Source organism: Drosophila novamexicana, unplaced genomic scaffold, assembly GCF_003285875.2.
Source record: "Drosophila novamexicana strain 15010-1031.04,08,12 unplaced genomic scaffold, DnovRS2.1 tig00000008-arrow-pilon, whole genome shotgun sequence".
NCBI classification, from domain to species: domain Eukaryota; kingdom Metazoa; phylum Arthropoda; class Insecta; order Diptera; family Drosophilidae; genus Drosophila; species Drosophila novamexicana.
In genome coordinates, this window is record NW_020824765.1 from 2,432,879 (window position 1) to 2,452,884 (window position 20,006).

Sequence of the window (20,006 nt, forward strand, 5' to 3'; positions counted from 1 at the left end):
AAAGTGTTGACTGCAAACAATTACAATCGTCGTATGCTAAAACCAACTTAATGTTTAATAATGCTTATTATTGTTTATTCAAGTCAAGCAAAACAAAAACTTAACACTTATTCTTCTACTAGCGAATGTGGCTTGGATTAGAACCATTTGGGAATTGCATCATTGGGAAGATTTTTGTGATTTGGCAAAGCCGTGCAGGGTCGTTGCTGTCGCCAGAATTCCTGACGTTTGTTGAGGAAACAAACAGCCTCCTTGGCCAAGGCAGATATGTTCTCTGTGTTGGTGTCGGCGCGCACCAGATCCGGATGCAGCAGAAGCTTCTCTAGGTACTCCTTGTCCACGCACAGCTCGCCCAGCAGCTTGCGTGCATTGCGACGCTCCAGATCCGCCTTTGTCGGCTTCTGGCGTCCCACCTGTGGCCGCGAGCTGTTCAGCGTCTGGGACTTGGGCGTGTTATCACCGGACTTGCGCGACACGCTGTTCTTAGCAGCTGCCAAAGGCTGGGCGGATCGCGTTTTTGTGCCTATGGTATTCTCAATGGCTTCCTGAGTTTTCTGCACACCTAGGCGAAACAAGTCGAGTTCGGGGCGTGCGCGCAGTCCGCGATGGAAGAACATAAGACTCTGCTCGAACTGGCCCAGGTAATAGAGAGACTCGGCCTTTTGGTATATGGCGCGTATATTATTCTTATCCTCCCCAAGCGCCGTCTCGGCATCCTGCAGCGCCCTCGAGGGCTCGCCCAGAAGAAGATAGCATTTGCTGCGGGAGATTAAGGCATTGATGTCCGTACTGTTCAGCTCCAGGGCCTGCAAGTACAAGGAAGTCTCGTTATCGTTATGTAAGGCAGAATTTGGGTGCATGGGCCGTTTGAAGGTGAGTCATTTTTTTAAACCTTGCAAAAGAAATGTATGGCATTTTCAGGATTCGCATTTTTAATCTCCTTCAGTCCCAGCGCAATGATGGAGCTGATGTCCGCCTCGTCGGGTATTAGCAGCGCCTCGTTACGATCCTGCTTCTGCTTTATTTGCAGGCTTTGCTTGATGTCGAATGCGCCTGCGCTGACAGCCGCCGCGCGATCCTTGTCCGTGTAGAAGTCCACAAAGTTCTCCTTGGGCTTCTTCTTCTTCATCATCTGTTCCTCAATGCGTTTACGTGCCGCCCGCAGCTCTGCTTCGATGCGATTTCCACGCTTCGATCCGCTTGCATCCAAATCGTCCGGATGTTTACTAGCTCCGCGAGCTCCGCGCTCAGTCGAGGATTTGCCACCAGGGCCATACGAGTCGCGTCGCTCCCAAATGGGCGGCTTGTGTGCGGCACGACCCCGACCCCGACCCTTTGACCTTTTATGGGATTCATCCAAAGATTCTTCGTCCGCATTAGCTCCCGTGCGTATGAAGCTCTGCAACAGCTCCTGCTCCTTATCAACAGCCAAAATGGTATTCAACACACTTGTGGACATTGTTTTAACAACTAATTAGCAGGCAGTTGGATAAATTCACTGCGAGCAAGTGTGAAAAATTCACACCTTTGTTCCAAACAAACGGTAATTGATTTGCCATTTGCCCTGTTGCCAGGAGACTGAGGCCAACTATATCTGGGCCAACAATCGATAACAAACAATCAATCAATAGCATTATGCATGGCCAGGCCGAGCTGAATGGTTGACTGACCTTCAAGGTGTTGACTAGTTAATTGCCTTTAAAGAAGAATCTTCTTTATTTTACACTAGACGTATTGTAGAATCGCAAAAGCATTGTAAATATTGCTACTTTGCTCGGGTGAAGATTTTTCTTTAAACTTTATAAGAATTTCTAATCTTGATCTTGACATTTGAATCCAGTAGAGTTTGGAGTAAATGAAACATGGTTCCGAAAACATTTTACATAGATTTTTTAAAGTGATTTTAAAGTCAACCAGGTGAAAAGATAATATAGCAATAAATACTATTTTGCGTTCTTAACGATTGAAGAAACACGTATTTAGTTTCTTGTGGTATAGAGTTTTGACAGTAGAAACATGAACCGCCGGCCGTACAGTCTTTGACATTGGGGGTGAATTTTCTAAAACCGAGCTCATTCAATTTACAATTTATTTACACAAAGATCTTTGAAGTCAGTTTTAACAATTGTCATCATTACGATTTGATTAGAATGAATAATAATCTTAATAATTTGGCTAGGTTAAGTTGTGATTTTGGAAATATGGGCTATTTCTGTATTAATTTTGGAATCAGGTCAAGCCCTCTAGTTAGTCCTTAAAATATTATCTTTTTCCTAAGCACAAGAAACTTGGGGCCTTTATATATATAAAAATATTCATAGTCCATAACAAAATTTTAACTCTATTTTATCGGGGAAGATTACAACGTATAGTTTTCCGTTAAAGGACTCCTTGTACGTGGCCGTTCATTCAGTAATAAATAAATATATTTATTACTAAATTATATATTATATTTCTATTATAAATATATAGTAATTATATATATACTATATTATAAATATATTTATTACTCAATAGTGGCCGTTAAAGCTTTTAAATGCACTCAGAGTATTCGCACCGCGTACGAGGAAAGCTTCCTGAGAGCTTTTGGCGCCATCTAGTGTTCGTTTCAAGGTGCAACCGTTGCGTTCAAATACCGTAAATAGATGTCAGCTTTTCGCACAAAAACTATATTTACCTGATTATAGCCAGTTAAAGCCTTGTAGTGTTCGCGGACTTTCATGTGATTGTTGGACTGATCGCAGAGCAGTTTTATGGTAGTTTCGATTTCCTCGATGGTGTCCACCTTTTGCTTTTTTCGTGGCATTATTTATAAGTTGCTTAAACGAAGCTCTTTATCTGAAATAGATGTGCATTTTAGGATGCAAGTTGTTTACTATAAACCAAGCCAATTATCAAAAAAAAAAAAAGACGGAATGTCAAATATTTATTTAAAAATAAACAGGTGTTGAGACAGACCGATCCTTAAGGCATAATTAACTTTGACCACTTTCTGTAGAGATCAAATTTAGCGCGCATCTCGTATATGAAATTATGTTCTGCCTCAAACAGACGGATGTATAATTAAATTTTTAAAATATGGCAATGCAAGGTTTAATCTAAAGCTTGGATAAGCTTGCTATAAGTTGGTTTGAACCGTAAACCGAATCAAACCGAGCTAAATCTTTGTTTGTGTCACTCAAGAGTACGAAAGATTTTTAATTAATTACAAGTTTTATGTCGAGTACTTGAACTTTTCTTTGTTATTTGTTTCCCTTTGTTTCATTCACATCACGAATTTCGAATTTTACTTTTTTCTTTATTGGAGTATTGTATGCTTGTCTCTTAGCATGTTATAAGAAGTTCAGTACCAGTTTCCGTATATCAGATACAAGGATATGAAAATATCCTTTGACCGTGTGCTCAGCTCAATCGTCGATTTCCAACTAAACAGTTTGCTCCTCTTTCATATTTTTCTAGGCGCCTTTTTCTCGTGCTCTTGTTGTGCTTCTTCCTTTTTTGGCTTGACTAGCAAAAGTTGTTGTTGTTTCTGTCGGTTGTTGTGGCTTTTGTAACTTGGCTTGCATGTGCTGACAAGTCTCAATAAACTTCAATAAACTCGTTTTAATATCTCAACAATTTGCTGCCCTTCTTAATTCCCTAGCACACAAATATATCAAAAGTATGAAAGTTAATAATTATAGCAATGCAGATATATATATATATATCTATATGTATATATGTATATGCATACCTAATACCTAATTAATATAATTAAAAATCAATGTTGCGTTAACAAACTTTAATTGAAGCCCAAAAGACACGCACATTGTTCGTGTTGACGTATTTCGGTGCGTGAAGAGCACAATTTGTGGCCTAGAAAATTGCTTTGGCTAAAACTGTTTAATGGCTTTCTGATGATGCAACAACAATGCCGCAACAAAGCCAATTAAGTGCCGACTGATAAGGGCCGCAGCCGAGCTGAGGGCAATCAATAAGCGGCGCCCGCCAAATGAGTCGCATTCATTAAAGGGGAAACCCCATTTATTGTCCCGAATGGCATTCATTTGCAAGGAACATATTGCATATGCAACATATTTATGAAACTATGCAAATTGCTATTAATTTTCTTGTATTGTTTTTAGAGTAAATAAATAACTTTGATGTCTGAGACCCCAGCCCAGCCCCACTCCTCCAACCAGGCGCTGCAGACCTTGCGTGTTTCCCGCCTATTTGCTTGTGGCAGCAACCTTCGCGGCGTGCCGAAACAATTTTGTTTCAGAAGCAATCGGCTGCCGTGTTGCTTTACATGTGCCACGCCCCAAGAGGAGGCCGCCCCAAAACAGAAGACACAGCAAATTGTGGCCTATGGAACCTTGCCTGGGGCCGTGCCCAACTTCGAACTGACAGCTGCTTCTTATTCCTTTTACGACGTTGCAGACATGATGGAAGAATTATGATATTTGCATATGTTCAAGTTGAGAGCTCCACGAACTTAGTTTTAATGGGAAAATGGGAAATGGGAAAATATTGGCCTGGGCCCCGTTATGTGGGTTAGACTTTAATGCATGCTTGTATTTACGACATTTCCAATTCCGTTGACAAATTCAGGCGTTTCTAAAGGGAACACCACGATTACAATCGTTTCAATTGCTTGATTGCTTGTGGGTGGAACTCGGCGGCATGCGATGAGATTGTCCCAAAAGCACGCAAAGGCACCTGTTGAATCTATTCCTATTTACTCTCATAGAACTGTGCACAAGGCTATCTATTCAAATTAGGCTCCTACCTTGCAAATGCCCAGTTACATTTAGTTAATTCTTAAAAAGGAGCTAATGCCTGTTTCTTGCCAATTACCAGCCAAATATATATGTACTTAATGGGATCGACATCTCCAAGCTTATGATATCCTTTGTGTGAAAAACAAGGTTTTGAGCGAAATGTTCTTTTTTCGAACAAAGGGTTTGTCCCTGTCTGATGGTAGCTTCTGTGGTCAGTCGGTCAATCAACCAGGATAATCTGTTTTATATTTGTACAAAAAATTACATGTCATTGTGCGGGTGTAAAAGTATAAATTTGAAAATCTTATTGTACCTAAATTGTGATTTTGATTTGTGATTGAATACCAAATGCAGGTCACATTTTCAGCTATTAAGCTAATACAATTCTTATTGTTATTATTTCTGTATAAATCACGCTGTGAGTAAACAAAATATACTTTGGTACTTCAATAGTTTTTAGTGAGTTAGAGAAAGCTTTTCTTCTTAAATTTTTGCGCCCTTCTAAACTATATCTGTAATTCACTATTATTTAATTTAAATCGCACTTTCTATAGAATACAATACAATGCATTGTACATTTTAATGTTTAAATCTCGCTGCAGCCATAACATTCCGTTAAGATTTTTTGAATTTCATTTGATTTCTCAAAATTATCGATAACATGTCAACCGCTTATCCGAATTTGGCAACACTAGTTACCAAAACCTTGCCGGCTGGTTAACAGGGCCTTTGTGGGATAACCAATTGAGTTTTTCAAATTATGTATTCTCTTTGATAGATTTTTTTCATTTCGTGTTTGAATGATTTGTGTTAGCATAAAAATTAAACGTAACATGGTATGGTGCTCTCTCTTTTCGTTACTACCGAAAATAATGTTAAGAGACTTTAATACAATTTTACTCAAAATGGCACTGTTACATTGGATGCAATGTGACCGGCAAATATAATCTTGCACCTATTTCCTATTGAGTAGCTTATTTACGTGGGTTTTTTATATTTCCATGTCTGCCTTAAACAAATAAGTGGCCACATATTTATAAGATCAAAGCAATCATTTTGGAAAGTTCAATGTCAAGGGCATTTATGCTCGTAGACCGGCAGTTTCAAAGCAATTAGATTCTGTCCGCGTGTAGATACATATATATACATATACATGTACATGCCTATATATATTCATATGTAAATATATATACACATATGGGAATTTTGCCGTTCACATATATGTACATATATATGTTAAAGTTTGCTTCTAGGTCCAACTATTTATATCAAGTTAATTATGCATTTTTCCCGTTTGCTTGACATGATTCCAGTCGCAAGCAAAGTCAACCCAGATTTCTATTGCTTATCTCCATCTGGGCGAAAAAATCAATAGTTGCATCAGCAAACAGGCGATTTCATAATTGTACTAAAAATGCGGTAATGTTTTGTGTTTTGTTTTTATTTTTATATATTTGTAACGAGATTAGGTTATATAATTTATGTAACTGTTTTTGCTCGGTTCATCAAACAGGAGAGAGAAGATCGGTTGGTAATACAATACAAAACATACATATGTAAAAACATATGTACATATGCTGAGTGAACGTATATGCGTGTATGTATGTATGTATGTATGTATGTTGTGTGTTTTTATTGGGTAACTGTGTAGTTGTGTGGGCGAAAATCGGATCCCTCTCATCTATAGTTAAATGCTACACCTCCTGTTTGTGCGTATTGAGAAGTTAACATTGTGTTAGCTGCAGCTATTTATATAATTTAATCCTTGCTCTGCATGTACTTGATCAAGTCAATGACACGGTTGGAATAACCGAACTCGTTGTCGTACCACGAAATCAGCTTAACGAACTTGTCGTTGAGCGGGATGCCGGCCTTGGCATCGAATACGGACGAGTGAGTGTCGCTGAGGAAATCGGTGGAGACGACCTCCTCATCGGTATAGCCCAAAATGCCCTTCAATGGACCGTTGGCAGCCTCTTGTACTTTGGCCTTAATTTCATCATAGGTGGCACCCTTGCCCAAGCGCACGGTCAAGTCAACAACAGAGACATTTGGTGTGGGCACACGGAAAGCCATGCCGGTAAGTTTTCCATTCAGAGCTGGAATGACTTTGCCGACAGCCTTGGCGGCGCCAGTGGATGCTGGAATGATGTTTTGGGCAGCACCACGACCATCACGCCACAACTTGCCGGAGGGGCCATCGACGGTCTTCTGGGTGGCTGTGGTGGCATGCACAGTGGTCATCAGACCCTCAATAATCTCAAAGTTATCATTGATAACCTTAGCCAATGGGGCCAAGCAGTTGGTGGTGCAAGAAGCGTTCGACACGACCTTCATGTCCGGGCTGTATGCATCCAAGTTCACGCCGCACACGAACATGGGCGCATCAGCGGAGGGTGCCGAGATAATGACCTTCTTGGCACCGCCCTTCAAGTGAGTGGAGGCCTTATCGATGGTGGTGAAGACACCGGTCGACTCAACCACGTACTCAGCGCCAGCGCTGGCCCAGTTGATGTTGGCTGGATCGCGCTCACTGAAGACAGTGATCTTCTGGCCGTTGACAACCAGGAAGCCGCCCTCGGCAACAACGGTGCCCTTGAAACGGCCGTGGGTGGAGTCGAACTTGAACAGGTAGACCATGTAGTTCACATCGATGAAGGGATCGTTAACCTGCAAATTACACAAATACACACAATTTGTACGTCTAACTCCAACTACATCTTCTCGGCGGCTTCACTTACGGCAACGACGGAGGCGCCTTTGTCGATAGCGGCACGCAGCACCAGACGACCAATGCGGCCAAATCCGTTAATACCAATTTTCGACATTATTAATTTTTTTCTTTTTTTTTTTTAATTTGCCTGGATCACACTTTTACTTTCGCTCAGTTCACCCGTCAGGAATCAACTGCAACTGCTCTGACTAAATCGACTTCAGATAGAGCGTTTGCGTTTGGCTGAGTTCAAAGTCAAATGAAGGACGTTTACGTCACGCCCACCCCACTACAAAAGCATGGGCAATTTGACCGCAATATTAAGCTGAATGCTATATGACGCACGCGCATTTATCAGCAGCGATGTTGCCGCCGCCAACTTCACGCGACTTAAAAGTATTCGAATAGCAACTCTTCCAGTACCCATTAACTATACACCAAAAGCCCGCCAAAATTTGTTTGCTGTTTAAAATGCTGAGTAAGTTAAGCTTGGACAGAAATGATCATAGCTCATTGATAATGTTGTAAATATCTGTTAAATAATGGCTTAAATTTAATTATCTAAAAACGTAATAATTGACTATCAAGTGGTTTGATGATGAATTATACAAAAAATTGAACTAAAGTGGCTTTCAAACTGCGGAAAGCTTCCCAGTTCGTGTGAAAAAACCCTAAAGCTTTTGTGGGGCCACCTAGCGTTCGTTTTAAACACAGCTGTTTATTATTCAAATTTAAGAATTAAGAACTTTGGCAAATGCAAAATTTGCCATATAAACTGTTTTTTCCGAGTGACTGAATGACTCATGAACCAATCCCAAGCTTTTGCAGCTGGAAACTAGTGCTTCACCAATTCCTCCTTTAGGAAAGGAAAGAAAATATGTAAAATACAATTTGAAAAGTTTAAGGGAAGATTTAAAATGTGTTTTTGCTTAAAAGTAGACATTAGCTGGAAAGTACGCACATTAGAGACTCCAAAATATACTGCAAAATTAATGTAAGTTAAAGTTCCGTTAACAAACATTAATTCAAAACTAAAAGTCACGCACATTCATTGTTGTTGTTTCAGTTGCGTATAAAATACAATGCAACGTTTAATGGATTTTTGATGATCTTCCAATAATGCGCATATTTTTAAAGTTTAAATTTTTGTTATGTATGAATGCTGCAAACTCTGATATTCACACTGGGTCTTGCGACAAATTTTATTTTTGCAAATTTGAGGACTTTATCTTTTAATTTATCTTTAATTTATCTTTAGGCTACGTCAAGCTGACTCAACCGGCGCAGCTTAAATAGAGTATTCCACTCGACAAGAAGGAGTGAACCTATATGTGTTTGCATGACGCGGATAAACTTCCAAGCTTCCAGGCTCTGGCTTCAAAACTCTTCCGTATATGTATACTATACTCTTACATTCGTCTAAAGGAATTATAAAGACAATTCTCAAATTATATAGTTTTCAAAACGCGCGCAGACTCCTCAAATCGAATGCCTCGTGATATTGATTAATGTGACAAGCCGAAACGACTTATAAAAGTCCATCTGGTCCCTCAGTTTATGATATTTTTTAATGAAACTGTCAACATATTAGTTATCACAGTATGTGGATGCGATCATCATATAGTGAAAGCTCTGCCCTAAAACGCAAGAGAAAGAAAAAACGCACAATAAAAGAAAATAATATTATAGTTCTAAAGTTTATTATGTAAATAACATTTTACATGATATATACATAGATACGTATACCTCGATCGTATGCATAAACATATGATGATTTATTTTCTTTTCGACACAAAATTCGTATTCGCCTTTACTATTCATACATCGAGAACTTCAACTTTCATAACTTTAACATACATACATGCTTTATAAATAATTTAAAGTACTTGCAGTAGTTGCATGCAATGGAAAAGGCCACGCCCAATTGGCTCTTACTGCCCTCCGGCACGCGGCACGTTGTCATACGGCACAAGGACGCCAGGAGGTCCACCAAAGCGGTTATGATGATGGCTGGAAGCAGCACTGGCCAGCTGGGGCTGCGTCTGTTGGGGCTGTGGCTGTGGCTGGGGCTGTTGCGATTGCTGGAAGGGTCTGGGCGCATTCTGGGGACTGAGCACGCCGCTGGGTGCACCAAAGCCGCCCGTATAGCGTCCGCCATTGGCATTGGCCACAGCGCCCGGACGCACCTTGTTGGCCTTGACATTGGTGCTGAACTCATGCTCATTGCCGGCGACATAGATGTCTGGCTTGGCGGCACTTTGTGGACGCAATAGACCAGCCGGAGCGCCAAAGCCGCCCGTATACTTGCCCGTATTGCTGGCCGCCGCTGGCGATGCGGCCGTAGATGCTTGGAGCACATTATTGTCTTGCGCATCTGCGAGATAATTCAGTTTAGTTTGGGCTTCAAAAAACATTCCCGTCTGAGACTTACCCTTGCGCAGCGTGTTTACGGGTGTGCTGATGACCTTACCCTCCTCGCTCTTGGTGTATTCAACCTTCGGACTGTCTGCCGCATTGCCATTGAATGGTGGGAACTGTTCCTCAGCGGCGGCTGTGCCTTGTGGCGTTGCCGTAGGCGTTAGGCTCTGTGCCGAGATTTGCGTTTCCTGACCAGAAGCAGGCGTATCGAAGCGTGCTGTAAAATGCGTATATGAGTTTGTAGTAGGGTTGAGGTCTGAGGCAGTGCCGAGTGCAGGCGGCGGCGGCGTTTGGCTGCTGGAATCGCTGCCACTGTCACTGCCACTGCCACTGCTACTGCCACTGCTACTGCTACTGCTACTGCTAAATGAGGATGGTTCGTCGCTGTTGGCGACAGGCGGTATCAGCACCAGCGGCGGCTCCACAGTGTTTGACTCATGGCCACCTTGGCTGTGGCTGCTGTGGCTGCTGCTGCTGATGGCTGGAAGCGGAAGCGTGACTTTGGATGGAAAAGCGGAGGAGTCGGTTTCAGCTGGCGCTGAGGTGGTTGATGTCGTTGTTGGTTCTGTTAACTGAGATCTAATGTGGCTACCTGGCAAGCCCTGAGGCTGAAAGTCATTGGGCTTGGTACCGCCCGGTTTCTGGCCACTTGTGACAGGCGTCCCCTTAAAGTTGTCCGGATTATAGGGCACGCCGGGACCCACATCAGGGTAATCGAAATCTTGCAGCCACGGCGGCAATGTAGCCGAGTTAAAGGGATTCGGCTCAACAGGCGCCGCTGGCGTCGTGCTCGTCTTTGCTGGAGCTGTGTGGATTGTGGTTGTTATCAGTTGTGGTTGCCGAGTGGTTTGTGCTTTCAAAATGGGTGCTTTAGTGGTGCGCGCTGCTGTTGGTAGTGCTACGGCCAACGGACGTCTTGTAGTCGTTGTTGTCGTGGTCGTGGTTGTCGTTGTAGTTGTGGAGGTGCTTGTTGGTGTAGGTGTGGGTCGCGTGCTGGCTGGCTCCGCAGTGGGCGGTGGTGTCAGCTGAATGTTGTGCAGGTCTACAAACGGCTCGAAAGGCGGCTCTAGATCCACGGCCAGGCTGTGATTGTATTGATCATTGTCCGTGGGCACAATAAAGGTGACGGCCACATCCAGATCCGGATCGGTTACCTCCTGCAGCCAGGGTGGCAAAGTGTAGGCATAGGCCTCCTCATTGTCCAGCTTATAGAAGGTGGATGGGTCCACAGGTGTAGTGCTCGTGCTGGGTGCTAGTGTCGTTTGTGGGCGTGGCGTTGTGGTGGTAGTAGTTGTGGTTGTTGTGGGGGTCACTCTCTGTGTTGTTGATGGAATGGCTGTGGTGGTTGCAGCGGTGGTTGTGGAAGTACTGCGCGGCTTCTGTGTGGTTGAGGCTGTGCTGTAGTGGACCGTGCCGCGATGGCGATTGGGAAATCTTGAGCCGTTGCGTGGCGTGGTGCTGCCAATGTGTGCATTGGTGCCATGCTGATCGGGTCCATCGTGCTCCACGCTCACAACAGCCACTTGACCCGGCGTCAGTGGCGCGGGCGCCACCGGCGACAGGCCCTGACCGCTGCTCAGACTGACACGGATGTTGTGACTGCCCGGCTGCTCCACGCCCACCACATGCTTTGTGGGCTGCTGCTCGGTAATGATTTGTGGTTCGGTTTGTGGCTCTCGAGGCGTTTCGAATGGCGGCAACAGATCCCAGGCAATCACACTAAGGGGCGCACCATTCGGCGCGGGTGTCCAGGGCACAGGTCCGCCAATATCCTTATCCTGCTGCTGCAGCTCCAAGAGATAGTCGGGCAGGGTGCCGCTGGTCAGCTGAGGCGCCTGGGCACTTTCCTCTTGCTGCTGTTGCTGTTGCTGTGTCTGGGGCAAGGGTATCAGCTGGGCCTGCTCCACTTCCACAGAGACATCCGCTGAGGTAGTTGATGATTCATGCTTGGGGGGTGTTAGTGATGTGGCTGGTGCTGGTGCTAATGAGGAGGTGTTGTTGTCGGTGCTGGCGATGTCCGAGGTGGGTAGCGCCACCGCTATGGCATCTAGTTGGGAAGGAGTTGGATTTGGAGTTGAGTATGTGGCGGCAATGCTATCAATGCGCTTAGAACTGTTCTGCTTGGGTCTGGGCTCTTGGGCTCTTATATTAATGGGTGCGGATTCGGGCGTGAATTGTGGATTGAGTGTCAGCAGGGTAAAGGTGGGTGGTGCATGTTTGGCACTTGCCGGTACAATGACATATTGCTGTGCAGATGATTCGCGCTTGACATGGTTCGAATCGGGGTCGTAATGTGCATTTGTTAGTTCTACTACAGGTGAAGGGGTGCGGGATGCGGGTGTGGGCGTGGGCATGGATGTGGGCGTGGCTGTAAAGCTTATGCTAGTGGTGCTAATTATGCTACTAAGTGGAGGCGGTGCTACTAAGACACTTGCTATTGCCGCTTGTGAGATGCGTGCTTGATTTATGCCTTTGCTCAATGTGGATGCAGTTGTTGTTGTTGTTGTTGTTGCTGTTGTTGCACCGCTGGCGTTGCCATCTGCTGCCGTACTCTTTGTTGTTGCTGTTGTTGTTGCTGTTGTTGTTGTTGTCAACTCACCAATGTGCGGTGGCAGCAGGTCATCTGCAGGCTTTCGTATCTCGGTTATGCCCGACGCATAATTGGGTATCTCGAATTGCAGGCCCTGAGCGCTGACCACCTTGCGCCCGTCGGGCGTGTCGATCGGACGCAGTGCATCAATGGGATTGCCATAGCTATCAATGGTCCGATCGCCGCCCGCCTTGAACGCATCGTCTGCGGCAGCCTCAAGCAATGGCGGCTGCAATTCTAATGAAAATGGCGATTGCCGAACATCTGCAGAGAAGGGGGGAAATTTGTGGTTGTTCTTGTTGTTGTTTGTGGTTGCGACTAATGTACATATATGTGCATGTATGTGTGTGTGTGTGTGTATGTAAACTATGCTGTTTAATGTTTATGCTGTTTATGTGAGTGTGTCATGTGGTATGGTAAATGCAACAAGATGCCAGAGATGCAATTTGCTGGCACTTTTCAGAGAGTTCAAAAGTGTTGGCAACAGAAGGCATAGAAGAGCGACTGCGACTCTGTTTGGGAACTGAAGATGAGACAGTTGTGGTGGCAGTCCCTGGGTGGCTCTTTGGCAATTTGGCTGCCATTGCCGCTGATTGATTGACATTGGCTTAAATGGCCTATATATTTCGTGTCTTCGTAGCAGTTGTTGTTGTTGTTGTTGTCTCACGTTGTTGTTGTTGTTGCTGTTATTTAGTTGACACATAACACACTTATACACAAGCACAGGCCAGTTGGGTCAATAAGTAAACGCTGCTGTGTGTGTGTGTGCCAAGTGCTTAATTGACAGCCAATCAAGTTCGTTGCCTGAGTCTTTTGTTTGCCTGAGCTTCAAGCAAAATGTCTACTCGGATCTGGCCCAACGCACCATTTCGAATTGTTTTATGGCTGCTTCTCGCATGTCTAATTCAACTGAGTAGCATACTACTGTATTTTTATTTCATGCCTGTATTCCCTTCAATATATAAGTTAGATTTCATTAACGAAATATTTCATAACTGGGCACAGCTTGTTACAAATAGCAGCTGACGCATATGCATCGATGTATATTAGGCATGAGGATGCTTATTCTTGAACTCGCAAGCTAAACCAGTAAAACTTGATCAGCCCAATATTATTCATCGCGAAGCCGCGCCCACATTGAACTAACTTTAACTAGCTAAATGTAAATATGCATATATATATATATATTTCTTAAAATGTTCTCAGCGACTTCAATTGATTCTGAGCGTCAGACTGAGCAGTACTGAAACTAGATTCAACTAAAAAGCTAGTAAATGGCACTTGGGTTTCCTGGATAGCGCAAAAATATATATATATATATAATTATATATATATTTATTTATATAGTACCTATATTTATGCTTCTGTATAGCAATGTAAATGACTTGAATCTGGGTACAGAATATCTTTTGGCATAAATAACATATATACACTATTTTATATGCAATCTTGACTGGAGCATTCTCTCGATTATTTGTCATTATTTATCAATGTTATTGAAATATCCCATATATATATATATACAGATTTTATCAGATGCCAATAAGCAGCACTGTGTGAATCAAGTTAGCTGCCGTGTATTAAAAAGTCGCAATCTATACAATAATTTAATTAGAATGTGGGGGAATTCTACAAACAAAGCGTTTAGAATGCGGCTTTTGCCAGTTAGTCACAGTACGCGACAGACAGAGAGATAGAGTCAGAGATCAGCACGGAGAGTTTCTGATGAACAGCAAGACTCGGATAGGCCAAGTTCCGGCTTCTAAGCATATGTGCATATCAATTCATTGCTATCTCATTTATGTCAGCTTATTCGCATTCATATTGTTATTAAAATAAATAATCAAGCATAGACATACTGCCTGCTTATCAGCCTTAGCTGAAAAATGATGCTTTGCGCGTTTATCAAGTAACTTTTCGAGTCCCTGAACCTTCCGTGCCTCAAGCAATCTGACGTCTCCAAAGCTGCAGCTCATAAATATGAATTGTGTACAGATACAAATGTCAGATATGACTATATCCAAGTTGACTTTTATTGTATTCGGCTACGGTTACGCCTCGTACACAAGCTGGGAAAGTGTTTGCAACCCGAAGTTAATGAATAAATAAATGTGCAAAGCTGCTCAGATTGCATCTGATGTAATTACCAGTAAAGAATTCTAGAGAAAAATGAGACTTTGTCTCGCTTCCAAGTGGAAAATTCAAGATCTCGTTCCACACCCGAAAAACTATTTGAAATTAGTTTGTCCGTCAAGTTCAGTGCCAATTAATGTTCGCTTGTTGTTTAAGCATTATTTTTTTTTTTTTTTGTAATTTGAACATCATTTTTAATTTAACTTTTAATTGATTGGCGACTTCACGACATCTGCACCCACCGAAATAAACAAAAACACAATGCGATAATTTCAAGTTTATCATTGTCTTTTTTTTTTTTGCCAGTTTTACAGTTTGCTGGTTGATTTTTTGACAAGTTTTTGTCTTTTGGGCAGCCTTCGCTAAAACTATAAAAGCAAAATATATTGGCGTTTTATTAATCTCAGCCCGCGATCGTTGTATCATCTCTTGCCTTGAGTTATCGACTTATTGAGCTGTTGAATATCGCACAGCCCACACGAAGATCATGCTGATCATGCGCCAAAAAGAACAACAACAAAACTTTATTTTCTACATGATATCCGTTTAATAATTCCCACAATAAACGTGTCTCACGGAAACCTGCACTTGAGCTAAGCGTCAACAATAATAATAATCAGCGAAACTAAAAGCAAATAAATCAAACTGGGGCTTAAATATCTACTAAATATTCCAGTTACAGCAAAATTGATGGAAAACCCGCATTGAGCATTTATCAAAGCTATAGAATCTATAGTTCAACTCGGGTCTAGCGACAACTAGCTTAGAGATATACAAAGTTTTCGGGCTTAAACCAAATGCAATGCTCGACTTAATATGGATTAAATTGCACTTATTTATCGCCAACAATGAAAAGCCATTACTTAGCCCAGAAAGTCTCTCAGATGCATCGCAGATTGTCAGCCACAATATACATATATATACATATATATATATATATATACCTATCTGAGCTTTGTGCTTGGATTTTGGGTAATTATGAAATTTGCTGTCCGCAGCGGCTTATATAAATTTTAGTGAAATAACAAAAGCTTAAGCATAAATCACAATAAACGGAAAATAAGCCAACGTTTCATTATGGCAGACCCTAATTGTGCACAACAACAACAACAAAGGCAAAAGCGAGCCAATAAAATCCGTGCGAATTTGTTAATTATCACGTACAGGCATCTTTAACGAATCGCCCATATATATATATATATATTGTAGACAAGTCGTGTGAATGGCAGCGAATAGAGAAAAACCATTTAACAACAAAATTGATTATAAACTATTGTGCGGCAATAGAGCGTGAAACGACGCCATTTCAATTGGCCATTCAAGCATGGGCCATGCCTCTGGCCAAGTAGCCTTTTGTGCTAGTCTCTGCGAATTGTTAAAACAATTAGCAAACTATTCAGTCGATTGTTTAAATCGCGTCTAGGCAGATCCACATTAATCCCAGTTCAGGGACTTGTCAGAACGGCTTAGTCAGGTGTTCTAGAAGCGCGAACTGAAGCTTTGTATAATCAGCTTACGCCTATTTGGCTAAAACTCCCATATCTATCGGCTGTTGTCTTGCTAAAGAGTCCGTGTCTAAAATGCAATTAACCTCTTTTCTGGGCTCCATGACCCAAAATGAGTTACAGAAAAAAAGTGTCCGTGTTGTTGCCAACAAGCTTAACAAATTGTCATAACAATTTATGGACTGGCTGTGTACCCCAGAGGCACAAGATGAACGGCCTTTAAGAGTGGATGCTACACTCCCAGAGGTCGCACTCGGAACTCTGTCCTCCCCAGGCAGCTGGCCTGGCAGCGAAACCCAAACCCAAACCCAAGTCGAAGACGAAGCCGAAGCTGAAGCTGAAGCCTTGCCAGTCATGTCATGTGGCACTTACATAAGGTTTGTTGTCTTTTGGGTTTTGTTTTTTTTTTTTTGTTATTGTCTGGGCCTTGTTTGCAGCCGGCGGCTTCTTGTGCTTCATCTCGAGTTTCGTTTACCCCTAGTCGCCTTCGGGCATCGAACGTTGTTTATGTTTTTGTTTTTTTTTTAGCTGCTACTTGATTTGGCTCAAGCTGATCTGTAGGGTTTCTGGCGAAGAGATGTGTTTGTTTACAGTAGAGTGTCGAATTTCATCTGAGGGCATTTGTCAGCTAATTTGAGGCGCTTGACCGTGGGATGAAGATCCGTGAAGATGTGCCCGATGAGAACCCGCAAAGATGCAGCGACAACAATTGGGCAATCATATGGAGTTATAAGGAACTCCTGGGCTGATGACTGCAGCTCCCATATAATGACCAAGTTTGGATGCTTATGAAACACATAATACCCATGTATGCAGGTTGAGAAGAAGATGCTCGTTTATGGTTTGTTAAGTGAAGTGTGCTTGTGCTGGGAATTAGTAACAATTGGATGATAATTAACGGGACAGTTCCAATAGAGACTCAAAGGACAACAATATACTGTTATTTACACTTATTTGAAACGAGTAAAAGTTAGTTAAGGCTTAAAATAGAACTAGGCTTATGTATAAAGAGGAAGGGATTACAAATCTAAACAAATATTTTGGGCTATTTTTAAAAAAATATGTGCATTAAAAACAAATTCCATGAACCTTTAAAAGAGATCTAGGTATATTTAATATATATCTGAAATATTTATTTCAGTATTGAATTTAATCAATTTTATCAATCAGAAATGGATTATTTACATCTTTACTGCACACATTTTTAATTACGCAAGTCAACAAAAATAATAAATAAAAACTATAAATTGTAATCCGAAATCGATATTTGAAATTTCAACAAATCAATAAAACAATAAAAATCCAATAGATGGAAATAGCATGCGTATAAAGAAGTATCTCAAGAAAGCAACACGACACAGAAACGCAAATAGGCGAAAGGCGAGAAGGAAATTACAAGCGAACACTAATTAAATATCGTATGGCTATGCGAATTGGTTACGAATTCGAACACGAAATCGTATCAAAATCGTAATCCAGATCGAAATGGCATATGCTGTGCATGTATGTGTGTATGTATACCAGGCCTCCCAGCTGCGGCGTCGATCTTCAGCAGCGCCAGAGCTAGCAGCAGCGTAACGGTTATACCGGCGCCTGCGCGACTGCGCTGCTCGGACTTTAAACTGCGCGTTTGCATTTTCGAAATTCGAACTCGTCTATGTTTTTTTCAATTGTTGTTGTTGTTATTGTTGTCGCTGTAGGATTTGTGGTGTTCGAATTTGTCACGCAACCGAAATTTTAGAATTGGGCATTGCCCAAAAGCCGCAAGGAATAATTAACGCGTAGGCAGAATAACAATGATGCCAACAAAAGGCAACCGTACGAAATGATGCTGTCAGGGATGACAAAATCGGCAACGCGACGACGCGAACGACGCAATCTGCACCGGCGTGCACACAAGAAACCTTATTGCCAAATACAAATAATATGTAATATTAATTTTTTCCCGTATTTATTTTTGCTGTTGCGACTTGCACACAAAATTCAATCAATTGTGACACGATTTCACGACTCGCAATCGCTGCGAGAGAGATGCGCCGGAGACTGTAACGGAGACGAAGACACCAGAAGATTAGACGAGCGAGGCGCTCGAGCGTAGCAGAAACACGTCCGTAGCTCACGAGTTCTGCGCTTTTAATAAACTCTGCTGCCGTCAGAGGCAACGAATGAAGCTTGGCTTATGCATGGGCTTAAAGTTGACGCTGACGGCGCACAGTGGTTGACATGCGATTTAAGCTAGGCGAAAAATAATGTCAAACACACTAATGCTGGAAGGGAACTATTTTTAACTGCAATACTGTGAAATAAAATATCCTTACAAACCAATATATATATATGTACTATTTCATTCAAATGGAAAATGCACTGAAATGCACTTTCAACTGTAAGTCCATTCCATTGACTATTGACCCAATGTAAATCTGTTATTCAGCAGCAGCAGAGATCAAACGCGACGACGTCAAAACAAATATGTACATACATACATATTAAACAAATTTCCCGAGCAATTCGAAATTGAACAGCATACGGAAATATTTACAGTGCTGCTTTTGCCACTCTCGCTTTCGTTCTTATTTGGGACATTTTTAACATTATTCTATTAGCATAGTTACATGCATACATGTGTGTGTACATGCATGTATGTACATGAGAGCATGTGTGTAGGCGTCCAGGTAAGACCAAAGGCCGATTGCATTGTTACCTTTGCAATGCGCTTGAAAACCGGGAAATAGTGTAAATTAATTGCTGTAATTGCCTTAAACTTATTAGACAGACATACGTGTATTTGCATACCCGGTGCGAGCCAGTGATGCATTGCCAATGTCGCTCAAGGTCAAAACTAACATTCGCCTAACATGGGCTTAACATTCTGTTAGTGACAACTGCGACTGTTTCCCAACGCGCACACGTTTCAACACTTTTGCATATACGCATATTTATGAATATTATGCAAATTATAAATGAAACTGAATGTGTTAATGCTAGAAGCATTTGTATCTTTATTGTTTGTTTATTTAGACAGGCCGGTTTGGTTTTTAAGATCGAGCTTAAGCTCGTCCATGTATCATCTGTCAGTGTGACGTGCTCACACTCGAGTCGCTGCTAACAATGCATAATTTATGCCAGTCAAATACATATTTTAAAATACATCCATATCTACCCATATATACATACATATAAAGAATAGATCCTGTTCTTTGACAGATCGTTTTTGGCGGCTTTCGCTTTCAGCATCGAACATCGAATCATTAAACTCGTCTTTTTATGAGCGGCACTTCTTTTGTGAGGCAAATTTAATTCTTATTGCCTGTCGACGGCTTTAGTCATCAATTGCATTAATTCGGCACTTTCTGGGTTGAGTCAGCCGCTCATATTAGATCACATTGAGTTGTGCAATCCTTCTGGTTGCGATCATTGATCTCGATTGCACAATTCCGTGAATATGCACTTTCTGGAGCCTCTCCGATTGCTTTGCTCATGTGTCGCTGGCACACAATTTTCCGGGCAAGGTCCAGGCCCGTTTTCTCTGGCTTTTCAACCTAATGCCCCAAAGAAATGATGTCGGCTACTATTTAAAGTCTGGTTCCGCGTTTGGCATTTCGTATTACGACTACGACTGCGCTTCCTAGGCACACTAATAATGAGCATGGGCATTAGGCATCACGGCTAGCTGGGCATTATCATTACTGTTACAATTACGGCAAAGATATTACCAAATGGACACGCCGCGAAAAGGCGCACATTTTGGCCCGTGTTGTTGTGCGCCCGCCGACAATAAATCAAAACTCGCTCCAGAGCCAAACAAAGCCATCAATGGGACGACGAGCCGAGGCTCAGCGGCGTCAAAGAAGTAATCAAAATTGTATTACGAAAACAAACGTTTTTAT

At 42.2% G+C, this 20,006-nt stretch overlaps 3 protein-coding genes across 6 annotated transcripts; all 3 read right to left on the bottom strand.

The window, feature by feature from the left end:
* Nucleotides 1–27: 27 nt before the first annotated feature.
* LOC115771742 (tetratricopeptide repeat protein 25) lies at nt 28–1,783 on the bottom strand. The gene is made up of 2 exons (XM_030717574.1): nt 893–1,783; nt 28–806 (listed from the first exon to the last, which is right to left on the bottom strand). The coding sequence occupies exons 1-2, from the start codon at nt 1,457–1,459 to the stop codon at nt 138–140; spliced, it is 1,236 nt and encodes a 411-aa protein (XP_030573434.1). The 5' UTR covers nt 1,460–1,783; the 3' UTR covers nt 28–137.
* A 4,712-nt stretch (nt 1,784–6,495) lies between these two features.
* Nucleotides 6,496–7,678, bottom strand: LOC115769517 (glyceraldehyde-3-phosphate dehydrogenase 2). The gene is made up of 2 exons (XM_030714391.1): nt 7,502–7,678; nt 6,496–7,430 (listed from the first exon to the last, which is right to left on the bottom strand). The coding sequence occupies exons 1-2, from the start codon at nt 7,586–7,588 to the stop codon at nt 6,519–6,521; spliced, it is 999 nt and encodes a 332-aa protein (XP_030570251.1). The 5' UTR covers nt 7,589–7,678; the 3' UTR covers nt 6,496–6,518.
* A 1,495-nt stretch (nt 7,679–9,173) lies between these two features.
* On the bottom strand, nt 9,174–18,233 carry LOC115768745 (flocculation protein FLO11). Of its 4 annotated transcripts, XM_030713621.1 has the most exons (5): nt 17,641–18,233; nt 12,491–12,745; nt 10,484–11,938; nt 9,905–10,108; nt 9,174–9,847 (listed from the first exon to the last, which is right to left on the bottom strand). In XM_030713621.1, exons 1-5 carry the CDS (start codon nt 17,753–17,755, stop codon nt 9,405–9,407), a joined length of 2,472 nt encoding a protein of 823 aa, XP_030569481.1. In that variant the 5' UTR covers nt 17,756–18,233; the 3' UTR covers nt 9,174–9,404. The 4 variants fall into 4 exon arrangements, with proteins under 4 accessions (XP_030569481.1, XP_030569546.1, XP_030569330.1 ...); XM_030713686.1 differs by having other exon boundaries at nt 9,905–10,696; XM_030713470.1 differs by having other exon boundaries at nt 9,905–11,938.
* Nucleotides 18,234–20,006: the final 1,773 nt, after the last annotated feature.